At 41.1% G+C, this 18,699-nt stretch overlaps 1 protein-coding gene across 1 annotated transcript in view; it reads left to right on the plus strand.

The window, feature by feature from the left end:
• The window catches only part of LOC103358844 (polypeptide N-acetylgalactosaminyltransferase 10-like), a 123,612-nt gene that overhangs the window by 87,308 nt on the left and 17,605 nt on the right, over nt 1–18,699 (plus strand). Inside the window, exons 7-8 of the mRNA XM_008283984.1 lie at nt 10,883–11,000; nt 18,171–18,278. Of these exons, the coding sequence (XP_008282206.1) occupies nt 10,883–11,000; nt 18,171–18,278 (226 nt within the window). The remainder of the gene's footprint in view (nt 1–10,882; nt 11,001–18,170; nt 18,279–18,699) is intronic.

Genomic DNA, 18,699 nt, shown 5'->3' on the forward strand with positions numbered 1-18,699 from the left:
TTTACGAGCAGGAGGAGGGAAAGATTCAGTCGTGGCATTTAAGCGTGGACTCTCAAAGAAATTAAAGAGAAACACTGGGATTCCTCCGCCTCGGTGCCGCTGTAACATAAATGTCATTATTCCTTCATTTTGATGCAGCAGCTGCTACGACGATCCCATCGTGTGCAACATGTAAATATAACACCAGTAGAACTTAATAGCAGCACTTTGGGGGGAAATTATGGTTATTTTTTGTTTGTTAATTAACAGTCTGGACTCCTTTTTAGCATTTCTTGCTCATTTTTTGCTCTTTATAGGCTCATATTTTACTGTTTACATTTTTACAACCTTTTGTTTTTCACGCTACTCTGCACACCAACTCCAGAGAGATGCTTCACCGTGCTCAATGTGTCTTCGTCTGTATACCATTCTTGAACCATGCCGCATTTATTTTATTTATCAAGTATGCTATTAAAGTTAGATTTTAACAGTTCGCTATTATAAAACATGGAAAAATAGCACATACCCACATTGGAGAAGCAACTATAGAAGGTATAGATGCACCACGCTAATCTGCTAGCAACCTGCTCCTCTGTTTACCATTTTTGAGCCATGCCACGTTTACTTTATTTATCAAGAATGTCATGAGTTAGATTTGAGCAATTAAGCATCGTAGGACATTGAGAAAATAGCAAATGCCTGCATTGAAGAAGCTAATGCTAGCTATAGAAGGCACAGATGCACCATGCTGGATGTATCTTCCAACAACTGACTTCTCTGTTTACTGTTTTCGAACCGTGCCACATTTATTTTATTTATCAAGTACGCTATAAAAGTTAGATATGAACAGTTCACTATTATTATACTATTGGAAAAATAGCAAATACCCACATTGGAGAAGCTAAGGCTAGCTGTAGAAGGCATCGATACACCACACTAATCTTCTAGGAACCTGCTCCTCTGTTTACCATTTTTGAGCCATGCCACGTTTACTTAATTGATCAAGAATGTTATAAGTTAGATTTGAGCAATTAAGCATCAAAGGACATTGAGAAAATAGCAAATGCCTGCACTAGAGAAGCTAAGGCTAGCTATAGAAGGTATCGATGCACCGTGCTGGATGTATCTTCCAACAACCCGCTCCTCTGTTTACCATTTTTAAGCCGTGCCACATTTATTTTTTTGATAAACGATGTTGTATAAGTTCGATATGAGCAGTTTAGTGTCATAAAACAAGGAAAAACAGTGAATACCCGCATTTGAGCAGCTATAATGAACAGATTTTTGCCAGTTTTGCTGAAAAGGAATCGCTTAAATGATTAAGTCACAAGAGTTGCTGCAGATTAACTCTTTGAATGGTTTGTTTTGCTTTTCTTCACCGTGGGCTCGTTTTTCTCTGAATTCTAAAGTCCTGTACCTCTGTGGAAGCAGCACAACTGTGGCCAGAAGAAGATGGCACCTAAAAATGTCTTCTGTAGTGTATGACCGGTAAATCTGCGCTACTGTGCTCATCAGCTGCAGGAAGATGTTTCACCATGCTGGATGTATCTGGCTCCTCCGTTCGCTGTTTCTGAGCCATGCTGCGTTTATTTTATCGCTCGAGTCTCTAATTTGTTTGCATGCTTCTCCTCTATCTGCTCTGTAAGCTAAACCTGCAGTACAGCCTGCAAATCGCACATTTTTGTCACGCGACTGTTCATGGATGCACTCAGAATTTCAATTTTTTTGCAGGAATCTGGTGCAAGCGGTGGCAACATGTTAATTAAAACATGTAGAACGTACTGATTTTTAATGAAATATTCTAATCTTAAGCTTAAATTTGATTAACGGTTAGTTCAGGGACCGTTGGAAAGTTGCAAATCCAGTCATACTTTCTGTTTACAAGCAGCTGTTCTGTTCTAAATTCAGTATTTTGGCTTTCGTATAACTAGTTGAGCTGTTTGATTTCATCACCTTCAGTTTTAAACCATAAACTTATGATGAATCTCTTCAGCTTCATAATGAAAGCTACGACTAAATGCTGGTTGCAGATGTTGTGACATTTAGCTGAAACAAACACAGACCACGGATGATTGAGTTCATTACTACGTGACTCGAGGTCTGCAGGTAACACTGCTGCAGCGCAAACAGCTTCCTAAAAACGTCACATATAGGTAACCTCTAAGTAATGGAGGCCAGAATGAAGAACACACTTTGCTTTGTGTAAGGACAAATAGACTGTGATGCCAGACGCTCCGTTTGTGAGCCCAGAGGGATCGGCAGGATGACACTCGTCATGTTTGGATGCCGGCTGTCCAGGGGAAAAACAGTAGGCTTCATCAGGCTGCAGTGCAACAAGATAAGAAACTGAATAAGAAGAAATGAGCTGCAGAACAATCAGAATCAATCCTCATTCCGTGAATTAGTCCGCTCCTCTTGTCTTGACCTTCATCAGTGCAAATCCAATTTGAGTCGCAAAGATTTTCATTCTCATTCTGATTGACGTTGCCGCAGCGGAGGATGAAGAAAAATCCATCTCGGAGGTGTGGGTGTGCGAATGTTTTCGTGCATCACCGTATGATTTTATCCCCGTTCTCGTGCTGTCACTGTCTCTTTTGTCAGTGCCATCACCTCTCTCCTTCCCTTTTTTTTCCCCGTCCGTCTCGTCCCTCCTTCGGGCTTCGGCACTTCATTTAGCGATGAGCCCAGGCTCTGACTCGCCTCCCTCAAGGTCGGGGGACTGAAACGGAGAATATCAACTTGAGCATTTCTAATTAAATCTGAATGGTGAGCTGGAATACTCGCGGACCACTGAGTTAAAGAACAGCAGAGGTTTCATCGGTGTGAAGGAAGAGATACCTGATCCTAGAAATGACCGTTTACACTATTAGATGTGGAATAATTGAAGAACAGTGCAAATCCAGCCGTTAAGTGTCATGTTTGCTGCAGACAGATTCAGGTTCCTTCCAGACATGAGGAGTATATTATGACAAACTCTCCAGCGTTATTCTGGCTCCGGCTGTGTTCTGAGGTCTGTCCAGTCGATGCTGGTCAATATTAATTCAGTGGAGCTGCACGCTGGCTCAAAGTCTGCATTCGTGTTGTGGAAATCCAATTTGACATTGTAGTTCCAACCTGATTTTCTTCTTTGAAAATAAATGGGAAGCAATGTCAAAAAATGCCGAAGGAGGCGATCGCAGCAAAGACTTCAGAAATAAAAGCTTCAGAAGCTGCTCGACGCATTTACGGCCGGTTCAGGTCGATGTTCAGCTCGTAGCTCACAGTGTGTGTGAGCAGGTAATCAGAAAGAGCCTGTATGGGGTCCTGATGGGCTGCCGGTGGACAATTTCTCTGTGAGTTTGTCCAGCGTGACAGTAAAGGCATCTTAAACGTGACCGGAGTCAGTGTATCGTCTAAATGCGATGCTGGCGTATGAACACGTTTGCTGTAGCACTAGTTTTTGTTCAACAGCGTTTAATCGGAGTGGACGAGGTGTCTGGTCAGTTTGTCGAAGAAGTCGTGGTTTCCTGAAGCGATTAGGAGCCTCAAATGTTTGAACAAAATTATGTGCAAATCTGTCAAGTGGATTTTGAGATATTTCACTGAGTCAGCGAATTGTAGCGACGAATCAGATGTCAGCAAATTTTAGCAAAATTGAATTGATTGTCTGTAAACATTTTCATTGCAGCACATGTAGTCGAAATATTTCAGTCTAGACAAGGGATGTTCAAGATGACGAACCATAAGTCTGATCATAAATCTGCAGCTTTTGATTTAACCGAAAATAAAAAAAAATCGATAAGGCCGAAGACGAGCGAAATGCAGAAAACAAACCGTAGATCAGCTGCAGCTCCTGGTTGTTCCACCAGGTGGAGCCTCCTACTATTAATGAGATGGACGACTGCAGCTTGTTTGTGTTTAATACAAGAGGTGATCACTTGGGCTACAAACGTCCATGTTGTAAAGCTGAGAGCGTTGTGGGGGTTAAGCTAGCAGCAGACTCATGAGGTGGTTAATGACGTCCGACTGGAGCTCCCGCGTACAACACAAGCCAAAAATCTCCTGAGACAGCATACAAGTCGCTTTATAGTCAATACAGCTGAGCATCTTTTGCGGCAAAAGTCATGCATCCATGATTAAAAACATGGACGATCAATCGATTATTGATCGATACGTTGCTGACTATCTACTGAAACCATGAGAGGTGGACTGACCAATCAGAAGGCTGATTAGGGCAGGAATTGCTTGTAAGATAAGCAACAAACTACACATGCCCACCTTGCTTTTACACTTACATCTGCTTTTTTTTTTCCTTTTTCAAAAAAAAATTATTATTATTTTTAATTTAAATCCCCGTCTGGTCGTTGTTTAAAGCCCAAAAAACTCTTCTGTTTATATCAAAGTTTCATAACTACAAGTTATTTCCAGGGAAATAATTCCAAATGGCTTAGATGCAACTCTACACTGTTGTTTCCTCTACAACATCCAGATGTTTATGTCCATCCACGCCTCTGTTAGCTGCTGCACCTCGAGCACACCAGCTCACCTACAACCCAAAACACTGTAAAACTGCTGCACAGTGGCAACTTGTGTTATTGGAGCAATTCAGCTGCACAAATGGAGGCTGATTCTATAGAATAACTGCAAATGATCCATAAAGTCAGACCTCATGAGTTCACAGCATTTAAGGTTTGTAATGTCATGGAAGTCTGAGAAAGTCGTCGGCACACTGCAGTGTAAAAAACACCTCATGGACGTGTTGAACCAGGTAAAGAACTTGATTCTTTAAAGTCAGTGACATTCCCTGTATACTGGGGGTTTAAACAATGATTTAAATGGAACGTCCTCCATGAAAACAGCTGTTCACCCAAATTCGTTCCTGTGCAGCAGCAAAACAAAGCAGTTGCTACGCGACGCGGTAGCAGCGGTGTCGGCAGTGACTTTGGGTCAACTCATTATCCTTCCTAATTAAGAGTTGTACAGCTGCAGGTGTTTCTGTCTGGGTTTCACTGGCTTGGACAGAATCAGGAAGAGTAATTACTGTTGTAATCTGTTGTTTCTTCTGCTTTTGTGGAAGTTGACGTGCAAAACTCGACTACTTTTACTGTATTTCAACAAGAACTGCATTATTAGGAACCAGAAGGAATATTCCGGCTGGATTTGGCAAATTTCACGTTTTCACACTGGGGAGTTTTTGTATTTTCACCCTCATAAAAACCTGTGAAGCTATGTTAAGGGTTCAGTATCTCCAGAAAAAAAAAGAAAAAAAAAAACCCCAAAACCCGGAAAATTGGGGAAGAAAAAAAAAAAAAAAGTTCCAACAAATCCAAAAAGATTGAAAGGCTGCAGCAGAGGAAAAGTTTTTAATTTTTTGCACTTGAGAATACGGAAAAATACAGATTTTTCAAAAAGGGTGATACTGTGTCCCCAGAAAGTTCCCGTAATATGGATGGATCCATATTTCCCATTAAAAATACAGTCTTTGGTCACATTTCACCAACTTCTGAGGCTCTGACATCAGTAGCATCTGAAATGTGGCAACTATCGCAAGACAAGGTTCCAGTTTTTTGCTATTTTGACTTGAAAACTGTCCAAGATAAGCAACGATTGTCCAAAATGACATCGAATTTGTTGAAATTCACTCAAAATGCGTCCCAAATAAGATTTAAAAAGTGTCCAAAACAACAATAATCAACAAATGTTGACCCTTGAAAATAAAAAAAACTGGCAAAATCTTCAAACAAGGATGGTATTGTGACCTCAGACGATTCCTGTAAGTCTTTGGTCGACATCTCGCCAACTTTTGAGGCTCTATCATCTGTAGAATTTGATGTTTAGCGAGTTTGGTAAGACAAAGTTTGAGTCTGTAGATATTTTGACAAAGTGTTGATGTGGACTCATTGGTAGGAGACAAAAAATGGTGTCAATACAGAGAAAAACTATAACATTTGCCTCAAAAGTTGGTGAAATGTCGACATAAACTGTATTTTTAGTAGGAAATATGGATCCATACATATGTATGCACACTTACAGGGACTCTATGGAGGCCACAACATGTTTGGGCATTTTGAACTTTAAGTATTTATTCATTTCTGCTCTTATGTGACAAATTTTTACTCAATCAAAAGTTGGTGAAATGTCAACCAAAGACACACTTACAGGGAGCTACGATCAGGCTTAAACATCTACTCACATTTTGATGAGCAGCAGCAGTGGTTCTCCTGCTTCGGTTCAGTATTCGCTATGAAGTCGACATTAAACACGAAGGAGCTTTAACACATGAAACACCGTCAAAAGACCAAAAAAGCAGCTTTAATCATGAAGAAGTTTGATAAAATACAGCGTAAAAGTGCAAGTTGGCGGTTAGCAGAGCTTTTCTTCAATTAAAACAAGTCTAATCAACCAGTAACGGACATTTCCGTCACTAACTGGTCAACAGATCTTTTTATAGTTAATCTGCACAACTTCAACATGCTATCAACAGCTTCACTTTGCGCTGGTGCTACAATGAAAAAACTTCCGGTAACGTCCTCATTTACTCATTTACGGCAGCAGATCTAATATTTGTTGAGCTCCAGAGGAGACTGGAGCTTATTGTGCTAAAGTAAACTTAAGCGATCCTTGCGTTCACCAGCTTGTTAGACATCAGCGCCGTCTTCATCCCAAATCTGCTGTTTTGTTTTGGGTTTTTTTTTTCCATTCCTGGGAGGTGAGATGTGTTTCCTCCCTCTGGTGAACAAGAGCTAACAACGTCCCGCCCACAAATCAGCATCCACATTCAACACTCTGTTGTGTCATTTTGGCTGCACAACCATCATTCCTTCGTCGCCCTGCAGCCACCACCGTTCGTCCTTTGTCTGTTCCAGTGTGTGATGCAGCTTTGTGTTTGCTTCGACTGGTCATGGACAACGAAGGAGAGTCAAATAAGTCTGTGTGAGGGGAAAAAAAAACATTAAAAAGCTGCAGAGAGAAGAGAAATGCAGCAGTGGAGGGACTGAACAGTGGGATATCTGCAATTTGATTTGCAAATGAAGTGACCTTATCTCTGGGTTTTTTGGACTCCAAAAGGTTCAATGTGTGACTCATGTTTTCACATTCATGGTTTAATGAAGTTGGACCCTGATTCTTGTAATATGCACAAAAAGAATGTTTTTCAAAAGCAGTGAATTTGGTTTTGTCGATTCTAAAATGTTGCAGAAGACTCCTCAGTTCTTCCTGGTTGTTGTTGTGGTGATTCACAGCACAGTTCCAATTGCTTTCCGTCACTTCCTGGTGTTCAGGCTGCATTAATTCTACTTGTGCAACAATATTTATTGTGCAAAACATATTTTTTCTTAGTTGAATGAATGTTGTTTTTGTGGATGCCCGAATTTCTTTTGTATAACAACAACAGAGGTTTACTAGTTCTACTTCTAAACATAATCATGCAATAGAAGAATGCATCAGTTTGCATCAATCTGGATTATGAAAACTTCTAGTAACAATATGTTCAACCAAATTGAGTTAGCTGACTTAGCTTTTCCTCTACAATCAGAAGCATTTTAGATCTAAAGCCACCAGCTATCGAGTCACTTTCATCAAGTTACGTGAATTAAATTTTAGTTTTACAACAATTAATGCACAAATTTGAACTTAAATTACAGGTAATATTAATATCGTTAACTCTTTGTTATCTAACATTATCTTGAATTTACCCAAGGGGATTAAATCTATCTATTGATCTATTATTATGCCATTTCCAACCTTTAAAAAAAAAGTTTAGTAATAATGTCATTAGAATTTATTATTACGTGCTGCTTGGAAACGTGAAAAAATGTGATTGTTTTCCTCCTGATCAGATCCCAGTAATTTAATATTTTGTATATTTATATTTTATTTAGTATTATGCACACTTCAATTACAGCAAAATTATCTGTGTCAATCCAATGTATATAGAAAAAGTTTTTAAAAACTGTATTTCTGCATTTAAGCCGTTCCTTAATGTTCTGTAGATGGTCAGGAACCTTGTTGTAAAGCTTCAGTAGAACACTGATGAAGTGTAGCGTTTAGACGTTAGCATGTACCGAGGCTCCACGAGCTCTAAAAGACGGAGAACACCTGTATTCTCTACATGATGTCAGTAAATGCATCGTAGACCAGCTGTAGTACCTGGTTGTTCCACCAGGAGGTGGAGGAGGCGTCACTCAGACTACAGGCAGTTTATGTTGGCAGCAGAGAGCATTGTGGGAGTTTAGCAGCAACGGGACCATGACAGAGACTCTGAGGAGGTTAATGAGCGCCAACCAGAGCTCAGGTGTTTTCGGCCCTGTCCACACATAGCAGAGTATCTCACAAAACAAAGATATTTTTCTATGACTTGGCCTGTCATCCACACAAAGGCGCATATTTACGGCATTAAAAACGGTTCTTTCAAAAAGCCCCGACCAAAGTGAAGCTTTGTCAATTATGTGTCTGCACGTGGACGTCAATAACCGGGGTTTTAGGTTTCGAAACATCTCTGCCTGCGACAAAGTATGTTCTTACGTCACATACGCGACCTGTGTTTATATGTGGAAACAGTGTGGACGCCCTCAGAACTGTGTTGGAGTCGTCTCTTGTCCAGGCCCAGATACTGCTCCACGTATAAGAACACAGGCGAAGGACGACGTTAAGGACGGTTACTTTATGATGTCAAGAGACGGAAGCTCACTCTGATTGGATAGGATTTTGGCATGCTTATGATTGTGCTTACCAACACATTTATGTGTTTAGGTGTGAATGAATTTTTTTTCTAAAAACGAGGTGGTGTGTAGGGGGGGAGGATATTCGGTTTTATTGAAACCCTGCTACGTGTGGACAAGGTCTAAGACAAACTGGGATCAGCTGTCAATCCCTCTGACATATTGATCAGATGCCTTTGCAGCTTAAGTCATGTTTCTGTTGACTAAAATAGCGACATTAGCACAGGACAGATGTCAACTGTGCTCAGTTTGTGTTTTAAGCTAATTGATTACTAACTAATGACACTGTTGATTATTGATGAGGACGTGATAGAAGATTAACATCCCTGATGTCAAAGTTGGTGAAATGTTGACCTAAGTCTGTCTTTTTCGTTAAAAGAAAAAAGAATACATCCATATATACACTTACAGGAACTTCCTGGGGCTTCAATATCATCCTTTTTTGAAAATGTCTCGTATTTATTCCATTTTAAAGGGCCAGTAATTTAAAATTTGGCCTCAGCTGGAGCCGTTTAATTATTTCAATCTCCTGCAAGCAATTTTGTCTCCGTCCAAACTAGATTTCATGGCTGTAGAAGTTACATTTCTGGAGATATTAAACTCTCAAAATAGCTTCCCAGGTAGAATGTTTGTTGAAGGTGGAGCTACTTTAGAGTCGATACCAATCAGTTAAAACAATTATTTGTGCAGACGTGTGCTGAAAACACAAACTAAACATGCACGGGGCTTTGATGGGAGACAGAATCATGAGTTTCTACGTGTACTTTTACTTTATTTATTTGTATATTTTCCTCATGAACCTGCCTCCTGATGTTAAAGTCTCGCTGACAAACAGCGGATTTATTGGCTGAAACGTGTATTTTTGAACTCCAGCCTCCGTCTCTCCGTATACCTTTGTTTGAATCGAGCACACTGGATTGTAAAATAAGTCCATGTCTATCTTCAGAGGATATAAACACGAGGAAGCTGTTCCAGTCAGAGGAAGGACACGGCGGCTCTGTTTGGTCCGAAGATCTCCGTCTGTCTCACATTGTTTCGTAGTTCAGTAGCCAGAATCTAACCTCTGGACTGAAACTTTGTCTGTGTGCTCCTGCTGTTTTCTCGCAGTGGACTCTGGAGTCCTGATGAGAAGCCGTTCGATACGATTCCACCGGCTTCCATGCAGGGACGAGCTCCCACTGCACCCGGAGCCCGGCGCCATTATGTTGTTTGGCACCGCTGAGCTTGTCAAACCAGTCGGTGGTTCAGATGGGTTAATTGGGTTTTTTTTTTTTTTTGGTTTTGCACACTGGTGCAGAGTTTCTAAACACTCAGGAACATGAAAAACACACTTCTGGGGGCGAATATGGACTCACATGTGGAATTAATCCAGTCTCCTCAAAAATAGCTTCCCTTGATTCCTCGCATTTATAGCTGTTGTAACACATTTATTTTATTTTTCCTTGTTTTCAACACGTAAGCCGGCGCTATGTGCGTTTATGCTAGCTCCATATTTGTTCTATAAAATTCCTTCATCTGTTTTCACATTTCTCATCCTCTCTTTATCTTTCTGCGACCTCATATCAAATTAAACACCCGAACTTTCAGGCAATGCTTGTTGATTCATCAGTTGTTTTTTTAAACGCTTCTACAAGCCGGCTAATGTACGAGAACACTTTACTGAATGTAATAATTGCATTTACTCACATTTAGCACATATTCATATGAGATAAGATAAACTCTCTTTCTGGGATTTTTTGGGAAGATGCTAAAACGTTCTCTGATATAAAAGGGGGAAATGAAAAGTCAGGGAGTTTTATCATTGAACAGTGGAAGATCTGGACTGTTCTGGGGAAAAGAAAGGATACTGCAGATATGGCTGATGCTCAGACAACCAAGAAAAAATGTAAAAGGGTTAAATATAGGGTTAAATCAGAGACACAGGACTGTGTCTGAATTTGTCATTTTAAGTGGCTCTGCTACACTATTTGCTATAAAATCTTATATTTTGATTGCAAGATGTTTTAAAATCATAGTTGTGTGAAGTGAATGTGTCAGTGATGCTGCAGAGGAGTCACTATAAAATATAACAAATGTCAAATATATAAATAGAAGCGACTCGTCTCGTCTTGTTCTCGATTTAAAGACTTTCAATGAACTCACTGACGTTCTTTAGAGTTTATTTTTGTTTGCAGTTGTGTGATTTTTTTTTTTTCCTTTTCCAGGTCACCGGTGATGGCTGGCGGGCTCTTCGCCGTGGACAGGAAGTGGTTCTGGGAGCTGGGAGGATACGACACGGGTCTGGAGATCTGGGGAGGAGAACAGTATGAGATCTCCTTCAAGGTAACGGCACCAAACCAAACACAGAGACTCACTCGGTGTGGAAAATAATCGATGGCTTTTACCTCTGCAGAGGCGCTGACTGGAATCCTGAGAGGAGAGTTTTTTACTGCCATGTTTTACGGCGACTGCGTCCAAATATGTCAAACTATTGAATAAACAGTGTGAACACACGAGTACAAAACCGTTACTGTCTTGATCGCAAACGTCTCAGTTTGATATGACGCCAGACTGAACATATGAGAGGAGCTTTTATGACTTTCTTCAGTCAGAGGTTTACATTCATTTCCTTAGTATTTGGTAGCGTTGCCTTTAAACTGTATGACTTGGGTCCAACGGTGTGGGTTTCCTTCCACAAGCGTCTCACAATAGTTGGATGAGTTCTGGCCCATTCCTCTTGAACTGGTGGAACTGAGTCCGGTTTGTTGGCCGTCTTGCTCCACAAATGTTCTCCAGGATTGAGATCAGGGCTTTGTGATGGCCACTCCAGAACACTGACTCTGTTGTCCTGAAGCCTCTCTGTAACTAATCTGGTGGTCTGCTTTGGGCCATTGTCCATGAAGACCCATTAGTGCCCAAGCTTTAGCTTCCTGGCTGATGTCTTGAGATGTTGTTTCAGTATTTCCACATAATGTTCTTTCTTCATGATGCTATCTATTGTGTGAAGTCCACCAGTCCCTCCTGCAGCACAACACCCCACCACATGATGCTGCCACCCCCGTGCTTCACAGTTGGGATGGTGTTCTCAGGCTTACAAGCTTCTTGCATGTCTCCACAAATGAAGGTCTTTGTCCCGGTGTGGATGTACAAACTGTAATCTGGCTTTTTTTTTTTTTTTTTTTTTGAGGTTGTGTCATTTTTTTGTTTGTTTGTTTTGCTATTGCAGACAAACTTTGCTTTGGACTCGCGGTTCTTCTTTTAGACAATCCGGTAGAAAATATCCGTCATTACGCCCAATATGGCGACAGAGAGCAGAAGTGAATACCCAAAACTCACAGAAAAGTCTTGATACTACCAAAATGAGGGCTAGTTTTGTTTTTAACTGCAGGATTTTACGAGTCTTTTCCAGTCTCGTTACAGCGCAGCATTACGCTAACACTAGCAGTACAGCATTTCTTCATCTTGGGTTGAATATCTTTGGGAGAAACATGTTTTGTTCTTGTAATTACAGTAAATTAAGCAGTTCTCTAAAGACATTTCTATCGTCCTTCCCGCTGTGCAGTTTCATTTGTCGGGAGTTTCAACACTTTTAACATCCCATTATCATATTTTGACATTTAACTGCCTTCAAAGAATTTGGTTGTTTTTCTCTGGATGTTTTCTTCATCCACAGCTCCACGACTCCTTTCTCATTTACGGCTTCAGCTCTTGATCCAGATCCGTTGCGTCGTCGGCTCTCCACATTACTCAAAGTCAGGATTGGGGATTAGATTAGTGTTTTTGTCCGGCTGTAACCGTCGTTGACTCGGCCGCAGGAGCGCTCACAAACATCTCCTCTCGGGCTCCGGACGGACAAAAACCCTCCTGTCGCGGTAATTGAATTCTGCTTCGAACGAGGAAGGACTTTTGTCGTCTCACTCAATTAAGCACAAAGAGCAGCGCTGGCTGGTCTGATTTGATTGGACACATGCTGCAGTGTGATACGACTGCAATTGTTCCTCGGAGGGAAGCTTCCAGATCAGCAGCTCTGTTGTTTGTAATAAAAAAAAAAAAAGAATCTAATTTACTGTCGGAATTGATTTTACTTCCTGCTTCTCCTTCACATTAATGCAGAACCGCTCTGTTGCTTATTGCTCATTGATTCTGATTCAGCACATATGTGGTGCATCAGAGCTGCTACATGCCGTGACCAGGTCGAAATGCTTCACTGTGTCGTTTTGGAGGAGGAGACGGAGACCCCGCTTGGTGAAGAATGTGGAGCTTATTAAATTCATGTCAGCTCATTGATCCTGAAAACCCACCAGAGGCGTGTTGTCTTTTTAAAAATCACCACATTTATGCCATTTATCAGAGCCAGAAACTGTAAAAACACCAACATTCAACTCAACCTTTTTTGGTGAAACTGAAAAATCTAAGCTTAAAATCGCAGTGTTTCATCAAAATCTTATTTTTTCTATGTCTCATATAAAAATTCGCCAAAAATCAAAGCTTTTGCATTAAACGGATTCTGTGAAAAACTAAAAATTCTGGAAGCTTCGGTGAAACTTCGAAAGTCTTGAGTGACGCAACTAAGACCAACAGTCAGATGAGAAAAACTGAGAGATGTATGGCACAAGTATGAAAGTAGTAGTAGTCGTATAAATATCTGTAGTGTGTAGAGAAACCTTTTTTTTCCTGTATTTGTAGAAGCTTTAGCCACTTAAATTTGGTAAATTAACTTAAATGTCCAACATTTTTCCATTTTTGTGACAGAAATATAAAAAGTAATTTCCTAAATATAATTTACAGTGTTTTGCAAATTTACACTGGAAGACCTGACAGCATAAAAACCCAACAAATCCCCCCAAAAACTCTGAACTTTCACTGAAGCCAAAAAGAGATTTTTGTCCAGATAGTTGATCTGCAGCAAGTCGTGCAACTGATTAATCATTTAACTCAGTTCTTTTTAAGCAAAAGTTCCAAACCCCTCCAGTTACAGCTTCTGAATGTAAATATTTGCTGCTTTTCCATGTTTTAACAAACTGGATCAATAAATAAATGCAGCACAGCTCAGAAACAGTGAACAGCCAGTTGTTGGACGATACATCCAGCATGGTGGAACATCCTTCTACAGAGTCACAACTGCGTCCTACAAAAGACGTCTTTTATTTTCCTTCTCTATCTCGTCATCGTTGTTCTGTTTCCAAAGAGGTGCAGGACTTTAAATTGCTTCCTCATGATGCCATCGACTTTGTGAAGTGCACCAGTCCCTCCTGCACCTCCACAACATGATGCTGCCACCCCCGTGCTTCACAGTTGGGATGGTGTTCTCAGGCTTCAAGCTTCCCCCTTTTTCCTCCAAATGTAACGACGGTCATTATGGTCAAACAGTTCAGGTTTAGTTCCATCAGACCACAGGACATGTCTCCACTAATGAAGCGCTTTGTCCCTGTGTGCATCTACAAACTGTAATCTCGCTGTTGCATTGGGGTTTTTTTTGCTTTTACAGACTAACTTTGCCTTGGACTTGTGGGTACTGTCGGTTTTAAGCCAAGTAAAGCCTCATTTTGTGTTTGTAGACAATTCGGTAGAAAATATCCGCCATTATGCCCAATATGGCATGAAAAATGAGCCACAGTGAGTAAAAATGTGAGAAATATTGCATAAAATTCAGAGGCTTTAATACATTTCAGCCAGAAAAGATAAAAAAAACATGACATGGTTTAATTTTGAAGCTTCATTCCAGCTTGTAATGTTGTAATAATGGAGCAGGTTTAGTTCAAATCTATTCTAATGTTGTGTTGAGTCAGACGCTTCGCAGCAACCGAGCAGCTTCGGTTTGTTTTCCAGCCAAGAGGAGACGGAAACAGACAAAGTAATAGTTGAGCTCACATCTCTAAACTATGGACCAGCTGCCATTTGACTCGACAGTGAGTTTTCTGAAGCTCGGATATCAGATGTCGAGCCGGCTGAGCTCTGATTCCTGCGCTTGTTAAAATCCCTCCTGAATTTAAATGTGCAGCAAAAGATGTTTGCTCCTCTGAAACAGACGCCGTCCATCTGACAAGTAACCGCGCAATCAGCGTTGTTGGGTAATTGGTCGAGTCGAAAAGGAAACTTGTCGTGATCCTGCAGTCGCCACAATAACAGAACGGAACATGAAAGAGCATCACATGTGAGGATCGGGAACATGTTCATTCGTTAATTTGTGCAGAACTTATGCAGGACCCTGAGTTCCGACGTCTCGCTGTGCTGCTGCCTTTCGTCCCCGGTGCTCTTTGTCCCTTAAATGAAAAGACTTCAAAGCTCTTTAAGGAACATTTGCAATGCTGATTTGTTCAAATAAGTTCAGGGCTGCTTCGCTTTCATCCAGGTTTGCATTTTTAGCTTTTCGCCATCCAGACGTGTGTTCATCGCTCCAGTGGCGCTCAAAAAGCTCCTACACACAGTCAGCGTTATTTATTTTGCATTTAGATTTATGAAACAAACTTGCTTTTATGCTTTTCCTTCACGTCGGACATTTACACTTACGTCGTTTTAACGCAGCATCAGTGTTTCAACGTGTAATGATATCATGTTACCTTATAGGTCAAAGATGTTTTTAATTAATCGTCTAAAAGCTGAGTTTAGGCACTGATTTGTTAAGTATCCGTTTCAATGAACTTTTTAAGAAAAAATCCTGAATTTAAGGTAAAGAAAAGTTATGAAGCCAATTTAGTTCAATTAACGCAGAAATTTGAGTCGATGTGAAGCTGACGCAACGTTATTATGTCAATATTTGCAACTTAAAAGGTTTTTAAAGGCATTTAATTAGGCGTCGGGATTAGCTTCCTTAAATTATTTTTGGGTAAAATCTTCTTTATGCTGACTGTATTTAGTTACCATGTGGAAAAACAAGAATTATTTTTATATTAATTCCATTTTTTTCCCTCTATTGTCTTGCATATTTAATTTCTGTAGTGCACAGCTGCATATTGTGCGTGCCTCTACTTGATCCAGTGAAACCTGCAACACCAGAGCTGCACATTTATGCAAAAACATGCCACCTTTCCTTTTTTGTTCGTACGCCGAGGACAAGTTCCTCTGAAGGAGACGACGGTGGTTTTAGTGTTGCGAGGTGAGCGGATTGCAGAGGTTGTGTGTTAGAGGTGAGTGATAAGACTTTTAATTTAATCTGACTGACGCTGAACTCGAGCTCTTGATCCTCCCGCAGCTCGGAGCCGCCGTTATTAAGCTCGAGTGTTTCGGTGCAGAGGATGAAGAGGATGGAAGGGATCAGAGCAGCGGGTCAGAGCTTCCCCACGGCGCCTCGTCCACGGGCTCCGTTCAATCTCTTATTTCCCCCGATTCTGTTTGTCCAAGCTGGAGCGCCGCAGCAAACTTGACAAGCAGTAATTGAATTGAAATAGCAGCCAGCTGATGTCCAGGCTGCAGAATCAGAACACCAGCAGACCGGCTGGAAATTAGCTGACCGACATCATCAGGCCGCTTTCTCTGAGAAAAAAGCCTGAAATCCAACCTGTTAGGGGTTTGCAGGTTATTCTAGATGAAAATATTTGAAGTGGAAACTTGTTTGGAACGTAACAGCTTTGTGTGGCTCAAACGAAGTTGGTTATATCATAGATGTTTGTTGGGGTTTTTTTCAGAATAGAGCTCAGAGGTTCTGGTCACGACAGAAGTAGGAGTTGATTTTAAGGTTTGGGAGGATGTGGAGGACGGTGAGGTTTCAGGAGAGGTCACGGAAAGTGTGACTTGGTTTGGATCTTATCATAGAGTCATGAGAGACCTCCTCTGTCAGGTAGACGGATGTAGACAAAGGTTTTCATGCACTTATAAAGACCATAAATTTCACAGCAGCCTTCACTTTCTAATGGCTCCTAGAAGTCTGAGTTTTATATAAAGGAACCATTGGAACACATGCGTGTTTGTCACAAAAAACAGTAATGCATTTATGTTCTGTCATACAATTTCTAAGGTCTTCTGGGTCGAATGCTAGATTGTGTAAAGGTTCCATCGTCATTTTCACCTCAGTTGGGTTCTTCTGGTTTCCATCCACCAGCTTCTGGTTCATCTTTGACTCCTCTGGACAGAATCTGTGCAGTTCAACTGAACTTGTTGTCTTTCTGACTCAGACTTGTTTCATCAGTCCACCGGTTCTTGATGGTTTCAGTCAAGACTTTGGGGAGACCAGTCTAGAACCTTCATTCCAGCCTGATTGAACCATTTCTTCACCACTTTGATGTGTGTTTGGGCTCATTGTCTTGTTGAAATATCCAACTGTGTCCAAGATCAACCTTCTGCTGATGGTTTTAGGTTTCCCTGAAGAATTTGGAGGTAATCCTCCTTCTTCATTGTTCCATTTACTTTGTGTAAAGCACCCAGAGCATGATGCTGCCACCTCCATGCTTGATGGTAGGTTGCATTTCAATCATTCTGTCGTAAAAAGTTAAGAGTTATTGGAAAGTCTTCACAAACAATAATGTGCTAAGTAACTTGAAACCTTTCTAAAATGACAAAAGGTTGTCCAAAATTAGTCCAAAATTGTCCAAAAATTACTCAAACATTGTCCAGAGCAGTTTAAAATCTGTTCGCCACTGTGGTGAGTCACCAAGTGGTCACCTGTGATGTTATACTTGCAGTAAATGCCTTACACGGAGGCAGATGGAAACAGCGTGAAGCTCTACACATACAGCTAACCTGAGCTACTTCACACTTCCAAAGAGTTCTGCTGCTGAAAAGTTAGTTGAGGCCAACGGAGCCCAGATAAGTGCTGCTCTAGGTCCTGAAAGAATGAACTCTAAATATGCAGCTTGGAAAAAAAAACTCATCCATAATCCAACAGCGCTCGCTCAGACGTCGACCTTTTGACCTCAGACTCTTCTCATTAAGTTTAAAGTGATGCATCATCCAAACTCTGGCTTTAGATTTCCAAATACACACGAGCTGCAGACTTGAAAGGTGGCTCTGCTTCCCCTAAGCGGCATAACAAATCCAATTTCAGTCTTTGTCATTTAGCTAAGCATGATTGACTCGTCTTGTTCTCTTCGGTGTAATTTTCTCGCTGCGATCTAGAAACACATGAACTTTTTGAGCGGCGTTATCGCCCCTGCAGACTTCACAGAATGGGATTAATATCTGCAATTTCGGAAGCTTAAACCTAATCTGAGATAATGTTAATCTCTCTGACCGTAAACACGACTCCGACTGTGCAGATCCGCTCTGAATCATTTTACTTTTATTTCTTTTTGCTGTGTTTTATTCCTCCCTCCTCGGTGTCGTGACCCGGCCGGCATCTCTTTGACCCTGTGCATGAACTATACAAATCCTTATGTCCATCTGAAACTCATCCTCCCACTGCTTCAATCTGGTCTCTAAATTGTGACCTCGTCTGCTCTCTGTTGCTTCCCACTCTGTGTCTCATCGCTTCATCTCTCTGATTTTGTTGACCTCGTCGGCTCATTTGATATTTACAGTATTCGACTGCACAAACGGCAGTGATTCTCTGATGTGCTCTCCGTCGCTGTGTTTCTGCAGGTGTGGATGTGCGGCGGTCGGATGGAGGACATCCCCTGCTCCCGAGTCGGACACATCTACAGGAAGTACGTCCCCTACAAGGTCCCTGGTGGAGTCAGCCTGGCCAGGGTGAGTTCAAATCAGGCTTTTGGTGCAGAGAATCTATCTTCAGTGTTGTGAGAAGGTTTTCCATGTCTGACGTGTTGCTGTTTCAACATACAAGATCCTATATCTTCCATTAAACATGTGGAGGATTGGTGGTTGTTCACAAATTCTAGAACCTTTAAGATCTTAAGATTGAAGTTCCTGTAGTTTGTTCTGATCCGGTTGATGCTCAGACCTCATTGTTTGTGTTCCCAACTGTTTTTTTTTTCCAATTAGATGATTCCTTTTTCCTGTTTTTGCTGAGCAGGGTTCAAAAACTCAAAACTTTGCTTCAGAAGTGGTGAACAATTCAGCATCTGTTATCAAGGACTTCAAAGTTATACCCCTACAATAGGCTTCACCAATTCTGACTTACTGGATGTAGACTGAGGGTATAAACCTGCCA

Source organism: Stegastes partitus, unplaced genomic scaffold (genome assembly GCF_000690725.1).
Source record: "Stegastes partitus isolate 25-593 unplaced genomic scaffold, Stegastes_partitus-1.0.2 Scaffold336, whole genome shotgun sequence".
In the NCBI taxonomy this organism is placed as follows: Eukaryota; Metazoa; Chordata; class Actinopteri; family Pomacentridae; genus Stegastes; species Stegastes partitus.